Source organism: Rattus rattus, chromosome 12 (genome assembly GCF_011064425.1).
Source record: "Rattus rattus isolate New Zealand chromosome 12, Rrattus_CSIRO_v1, whole genome shotgun sequence".
Classification (NCBI taxonomy): domain Eukaryota; kingdom Metazoa; phylum Chordata; class Mammalia; order Rodentia; family Muridae; genus Rattus; species Rattus rattus.
This window is the reverse complement of record NC_046165.1, coordinates 72,656,506-72,664,340: the sequence shown is the minus strand read 5'-3', so window position 1 is coordinate 72,664,340 and position 7,835 is coordinate 72,656,506. Positions and strand designations below refer to the sequence as shown.

General features: G+C 39.6%; 1 protein-coding gene across 1 annotated transcript; it reads left to right on the top strand.

Moving 5' to 3' along the window:
• The first annotated feature begins 478 nt into the window (after positions 1-478).
• Positions 479-1,420, top strand: LOC116913693 (olfactory receptor 11H7-like). The gene has a single exon (XM_032917985.1). It carries the CDS (start codon positions 479-481, stop codon positions 1,418-1,420), a length of 942 nt encoding a protein of 313 aa, XP_032773876.1.
• Positions 1,421-7,835: the final 6,415 nt, after the last annotated feature.

Genomic DNA, 7,835 nt, shown 5'->3' with positions numbered 1-7,835 from the left:
TTTATACAAAGTCTATTGAAAATAATAGCATGTATGTCCTCAGACTAAAAAGGATGGCACTTTGGTTGTGTTTGAACAACCTTCACAGAAAACCAAGCCAGAGTGGGGAAAAACATTTTTGCCATTATTTTGATATTTTGATTTTGAATTTTTTTTGCACCTGTTTTGCTGGTGCAGAAACCAAACCCTGGGCCTTATGCTAAAAAATGTGGTTATCACTAAAATGACAAAAATCAAATTTAATTGATTATCTACTGCCACTGCAAACTCACAAAACTTAGTATTTATTTTGTAGAAACAGATTAACTTTGGAGTGAAAAGGACATACTCAGAAATAGGATAAAGCTTATTCAATGTTCTAAAATATTCAATGCATTTGCCTGCATGAGTCAATCTCTTTGTCCAAAGAAAAGCTTCAAGATATTTCACCAACAAAATTCATCATTCTTATCTACCTTCTTCCCACAGTCTGGTGGTCATGAATAAGTCAGAGGCATCCACAGTGACATATTTTGTCTTATTGGGCTTCCCTGGTCCCTGGAAGATTCAAATCACACTTTTCTCACTGATTCTGCTGGTCTACATGATAACTGTGACTGGGAATATGGCCATCATTTTTGCAGTAAGGTGGAACCACCAACTCCACACCCCTATGTACATGTTCCTGGCCAACTTCTCCTTCCTAGAAATCTGGTACGTGACCTGCATAGTCCCCAACATGCTGGTCAACTTTCTATCCAATACTAAGACTATGTCCTTCTCTGGATGCTTTACTCAGTTCTACTTCTTCTTCTCCCTGGGTACAACTGAATGTTTCTTCCTCTGTGCCATGGCTTATGATAGGTACCTAGCCATCTGCCACCCACTGCACTATCCTTCCATCATGACTGGGCAATTCTGCAGTATTCTGGTGTCCCTCTGTTGGATCATTGGATTCTCTGTATATTTGATTCCCATTTTCTTCATTTCTCGATTGTCTTTCTGTGGCCCCAATATCATTGATCATTTTCTCTGTGATGTGGACCCACTAATGGCGCTCTCCTGTACCCCTACACCCATCATAAAACATGTATTCTATTCAATAAGTACTCTTATCATTACTATCACTGGTTTGTACATCCTTGCATCCTATACCCTGGTGCTCAGAGCTGTTCTCCAGGTTCCTTCTTCAGATGGACGACAAAAGGCCTTCTCAACCTGTGGGTCCCACCTGCTGGTGGTATCTCTGTTCTATGGAACCATAATGGTGATGTATGTGAGTCCCACATCTGGCAACTCAGTTGACATGCATAAAACTATCACACTGATATACTCTGTGGTGACACCAGCTTTAAATCCCTTCATCTATAGCCTGCGTAACAAGGACATGAAATATGCTCTCCATAATGTCTTCTTTGGGAAGAGGATTATGAAAAACTAATAAACAGAGTTTTTTTAAATACAACTATAGGACACTCAATACTTACGAGGCCACCTTCATGAATGTGACACATACTCACCAATACACATATATATATAAATAAATATAAAAATTAATCTTGTTTTCTTGTTGGTTGTTGCTGCTGCTGCTGTTGTTGTTGTTGTTGTTGTTGTTGTTGTTGTTTTAATCTAAGCTGGATACAGTGGTGTGTACCTTTAATCTCACTGATTGAAAGCAGAAGAAGATAGAGGTATGTGAGTTCGATGTCAAACAGGAATAGATAATGAAACCCTGTCTCAAAAGACCAAAAAAATAAAAGTTGTCAAGGAAGGCATATTCAGAATGAAGCCATCCTGAATCTGAAAGTTAATCTATATATGCTACAAAGGGTAAAGTCAGTGAGGTGACTCAAACACTTTGGAGGAGCCCAGAAGATTGTGAGTGAATCCCAGATATTAGATAATGAGTTATTTACACTTTTAGAGTTTGACTTTGCTGTCTTCATATTGTGACTGTGCCAGGGTTCTTCCTTCTTGAAGGAAGAAAGTATTAACTTTTCATTTTTCAGAAGCCCACAGTTTAGAAACTAATTTTTTAAAAGATTTTAGATTTTAAATGAGACTTCATATTTTGAAAGGGACTGAATTTTAAAGTGTTTCAATTTAAAGACTGTGGAACATTAAAAGTTACAAAGTAAAAAAATGTTTATGAAGGGTTTAATATTGGAACATTCATGTTAATGGTGATCCTGGGGATAAACAAGAAAGGAGAGGTTCTGACTTAACAGTGATATGTTTGTTTGTCAAGTTGACACGTGGTCAGTTGAGTTAACTAATGTTATGTCAACTTGATACAATCTAGAATCATCTGAAAGGAGGGAAACCAGATTAGAAATTATTTCTATAAGATCCAGCTGTAGGGCATTTTCATAATTAGTGATTGAGGGGGTGGCATGACTCACTATGGGTGGTGTTGTCCCTGGACTGGTGGTCCTGGGATCTATAAAAAGTAAGCTGAGCAAGCGATGATGAGCAAGCCAGTAAGCAGCACTCCTCCATGGCCTCTGCATCAATCAGCCCCTGCCTCCTGGTTCCTGGGATGTTCCTGCCTTGTTTTCCTTCAATGATAGACTATAGTGTTGGAAGTGTAGGACAAATGAACACTTTCTTCCCCAAATTGCTTTTGGACATGGTGTTTCAGCAGCAACAGTATATTTAAATAACAAATATCATTTTGTACCCAATATTAAAAGATTGTGAAATATATATATTTCACATGTATTATTTCAACTAGCCAACAGTAGGTAAGAGGAACTCAGAATTAAACTGAAGCTATGAATAAGAATACATTTAGTGAAAGTTTTTTTTATTCATTTTTATTAAATTGGATATTTATTATTTACATTTCAATTGTTATTCCCTTTCCTGGTTTCCAGGCAAACATCCCCCTAACCCCTCCGCGTCCGCTTCTATGTGGGTGTTCCCCTCCCCATCCTGCCCCCATTACCCCTCTCCCCCCAACAATCACGTTCACTGGGGGTTCAGTCTTGGCAGGACCATGGGCTTCCCATTTCACTGGTGCTCTTACTAGGCTATTCATTGCTACCTATGCAGTTGGAGCCCAGGGTCAGTTCATGTATAGTCTTTGGGTAGTGGCTTAGTCCCTGGAAGCTCTGGTTGGTTAGCATTGTTGTTCATATGGGGTCTCAAGCCCCTTCAAGCTCTTCAGTCCTTTCTCTGAATACTTCAACAGGGGTCCCATTCTCAGCTCTGTGGTTTGCTGCTGGCATTCACCTATGTATTTGCCGTATTCTGGCTGTGTCTCTCAGGAGAGATCTACATCTGGTTACTGTCAACCTGCATTTCTTTGCTTCATCTATCTTATCCAGCTTGGTGGCTGTATATGTATGGGTCACATATGGGGCAGGCTCTGAATGGGTGTTCCTTCTGCCTCTGTTCTAAACTTTGCCTTCCTATCCCCTCACGAGGGTATTCCTGTTCCCCTTTTAAGAAGGAGTGAAGCATTCACATTTTGATCATCCTTCTTGAGTTTCATGTGTTCTGGGCACTTAGGGTAATTTGAGCATTTGGGCTAATAGCCACTTATCAATGAGTGCATACCATGTGTGTTTTTCTGTGATTGGGTTACCTCACTCAGGATGATATTTTCCAGTTCCATCCATTTGCCTATGAATTTCATAAAGTCATTGTTTTTTGATAGCTGAGTAATATTCCATTGTGTAGATGTACCACATTTTCTGTATCCATTCCTCTGTTGAAAGGGCATCTGGGTTCTTTCCAGCTTCTGGCTATTATAAATAAGGCTGCTATGAACATAGTGGAGCACGTGTCTTTGTTATATGTTGGAGCATCTTTTGGGTATATACCCAAGAGAAGTATAGCTGGGTCCTCAGGTAGTTCAATGTCCAATTTTCTGAGGAACCTCCAGACTGATTTCCAGAATGGTTTTACCAGTCTGCAATCCCGCCAACAATGGAGGAGTGTTCCTCTTTCTCCACATCCTCGCCAGCATTTTCTGTCATCTGAGTTTTTGATCTTAGCCATTCTGACAGGTGTAAGGTGAAATCTCAGGGTTGTTTTCATTTGCATTTTCCTTATGACTAAAGATGTTGAACATTTCTTTAGGTGCTTCTCAGCCACTTGGCATTCCTTAGCTGTGAATTCTTTGTTTAGCTCTGAACCCCATTTTTAATAGGATTATTTGTCTCCCTTCGATCTAAATTCTTGAGTTCTTTGTATATTTTGGATATGAGCCCTCTATTTGTTGTAGGATTGGTTAAGATCTTTTCCCAGTCTGTTGGTTGGCGTTTTGTCCTAACAACAGTGTCCTTTGCCTTACAGAAGCTTTTTAGTTTTTACCAGGATTAATATAGTAAAAATGGCCATTTTACCAAAAGCAATCTACAAATTCAATACAATTCCTACCAAAATTCCAATCCAATTCTTCAGAGAGTTAGACAGAAAAATTTGCAAATTCATCTGGAATAGCAAAAAACCCAGGATAGCTAAAACTATCAACAACAATAAAAGGACTTCTGGGGGGATCACTATCCCTGAACTCAAGCAGTATTACAGAGCAATAGTGATAAAAATTGTATGGTATTGGTACAGACACAGACAGGTAGACCAGTGGAATAGAATTGAAGACCCAGAAATGAACCCACACACCTATGGTCACTTGATTTTTGACAAAGGAGCCAAAACCATTCAATGGAAAAAATATAGCATTTTCAGCAAATGGTGCTGGTTCAACTGGAGATCAGCATTTAGAAGAATGCAAATCGATCCATGCTCATCACCCTGTCCAAAGTTTAAGTCCAAGTGGAATGAGGACCTCCACATTAAACCAGATACACTCAAACTAATAGAAGAAAAAGTGGGGAAGAATCTCGAACACATGGGTACTGGAGAAAACTTCATGAACAAATAGTGAAAGTTTTAAGTGTGCGATTTCCCTAATGAAACAAGAGTGCATCCAAAGAACCACTGTGGTGATTTGAATGAGACTGAGACTGCTCCCTAGGCTCGGATGTTTTAACCACTCATATGGTTCAATATTGTTCTCCATAGGTTGAGGAATGGCTGTATGGTCTGAGGTTCATATACTTTTTTGGGAATAGGAAGGTGGTGAGCTGGCTCTAAGGGTATAGCAAGAAACAATCAGCCACATTTCCACAACATATAAAGCACCCCATCTGACCATCTTGAAAGGGATTCTACCCAGATGTATTACTTGGAGAAATAAAGCAATCCCAAAAGAGAGTTCATGCAGAGTAGGTCATCAGAGAAGACCAATGAAAGAAGCAAGTAGTGGCCAACCAGGAAAGCACTGTCCCTGTCTGAGTTCTTCACCTAAATGTGTGTGTGTGTGTGTGTGTGTGTGTGTGTGTGTGTGTGTGTTTGTGGTGTTTGTGGGGGATGCATTGTGTCGTGTGTGTCTATATGTGTGTGCACATACCTGTATGCATGTGTGTGCCTAAAACCCATCACATCAATGTTGGACAAAACAAGCCAACAGAAACAAAAGAGTGCCAAGAGAAGACACAAATGATGATTTTTCTTTCACCACTTAAGTTTATTTATGTTGTCCAACCGTCACCACTTGCACTTCTCAATCTCAAACATTTTCCTAGACCCATAAACAATTTTTAGATCCTCAGACATTAAATAAATTTTATATTTTATATTTTATCCAATTATTTAATGCATACAATTATTTAATAACACACCCAGTTGGTTATTAAAAGCAGTCATTTCATATGAAGCCTGTGAGCAAAGCAAATTTGCCCTTTTAATGAGAGGCCTAATAGTTTTAGCTAACTAATGAATTAGTTCAACTAATGAACTAACACAGTGGTAGATTACCTTGATGTAAGAAGCTAGCTGCCTTTTGTTTTCTGTCAAGCTATAATTAGCATAAGTATCAATTGATCAGAGACCTAAAGAAGGATAAATTTTAATCTAAATGGCCTACATATCAGTTAAAATGACAGAGACCTGTCCATATTTTATTTGCTAAACCATTATCCCAGGCTCCTGTATTTCTATGGCATCGAGGGCAGAGGGAGGTAGTCTTGGCCATTAGGCCAAGGGGTTGAAGAGGACTTTTCTGTACTGGAGTAACATGGAAGAGACTGACTTCATCTTGTCTCAAGCAACGTGTAGCAATCAAGTCTCCAGTTCTCTGTAGCAGGTAAGGCATTGGGGCAGTTACAGCCAGTGGTTATCATACTACAATCCCGGTAGTGTCCTTTGTCCTTGTGACCATATCTTCTTGGAGACCTTGGGGTGGGTCACTATTAGGATTTAGCAGTGTCTGTCGATCATCCTAAGTTTAAACATATTAAATGCCATATTGAGCAGATCTCTGACTGTTTTGAGAGCTAGTACTTATGTAACATATCAAAGTTAAACAACCTTTGTCTGCTTCTAGTTTTTTGCTCCACACTGTACCTTACAAACCTGAAACAAGAGACTAAATAAAGCTTAATCTTATAATTAACTTCATCAGTACCTACTTATTATTACTTTAAATGTGTTTCTGAACACAATATATTTGATCACCATCATGGTTATTGACTGTCCATCTCTGTTATGATTGGACCTTAAAAATTATAGTTTTGAACTGAAGCACTTTTAGTAATACAATAAAACCTTTTAAGCCAGAAACATATTCCATCAAGAGACTTGATGGAATTTGTTTTACCTTAGCTGAGGTAGATTTTATCTGTTCAGCTCCTTGGGCTGAAAGGAGGTTGGATTGCTTGAGCCTATCCAGAACTGAGGCAAATTGAAAGTAAGAAGGTATGGATTTCAAGAGTCAGTAATTCTTTTTGTTTTTAATTGGATATTTTTTACTTACGTTTCAAAGTTATTCCCTTTCGCACTTTCCCATTCATAAGCCTGCTATCCCATCCCCCTACCCCTACTTCTAAAACAGTGTTCCCCCTACCAAAACAAACCCCTTCCTTCCTCCCTGCCCTGAAATTCCCCTACACTAGGAGGTCCAGCCTTGGCAGGACCAAGGGCTTCTCCCCCCAATGTGGCCCAAAAAGGACATCCTCTGCTTCATATATAAAAGGTGGCAAGGGTCTGTCCATGTGTAGTCTTTGGGTAGGGGTTTAGTCCCTGGGAGCTCTTCTTGGTTGGTATTGTTCTTTTGGGGTTGCAAGCCCATTTATCTCCTTCAATCCTTACTCTAACTCATTCCTCCAATGGGGACCCCATTCAGTTCAATGGTTTGCTGCTAGCATTCGCCTCTGTATTTGTCATGCCCTGACTGAGCCACTCAGGAGACAGCTATATCAGGCACCTGTCAGCCTGAATGTCTTGGCTGAATCAATATTGTCTAGATTTGGTGGCTGTATATATATGGGCTGGATCCTCAGGTAGGGCAGGTTCTGAATGCCCATTCCTTCAGTCTCTAATCCAAATTTTGTCTCCATATCTCCTCCTACGAATATTTTTGTTCCCTCTTTAAGAATGACAGAAGCTTCCAAACTTTGGTTGTTCTTCTTCTTGAGCTTCAGGGGTCTGTGGATTGTGTATTGGGTAATTCGAGTTTTTGGATTAACACCCACTTACCAGTGAATGCATATCATGTATGGTTTTTGTGATTGGGTTACCTCGTGAAGTATATTTTCTAGTTCCATCCATTTGCCTCTGAATTTCAGGATGTCATTGATTTTGATAGTTCAGTAGTACACCATTGTGTAGATGTACCACATTTTCTGTATCCATTCCTCTGTTGAAGGGCATCTGGGTTCTTTCCTGCTTCTGGCTATTGAAAACAAGGCTGCTATGAACATAGAGGAGCATGTGTCTTTGTTGTATGTTGGAGTATCATTTGGGTTTATGCCCAGGAGTGCAGTAGCTGGGTCCTCAGGCACACATTA

What these genes read in the sequence shown, in the direction of transcription:
- LOC116913693 (XM_032917985.1), top strand. Translation starts at nt 479, where the DNA reads ATGAATAAGTCAGAGGCATCCACAGTGACATATTTTGTCTTATTGGGC.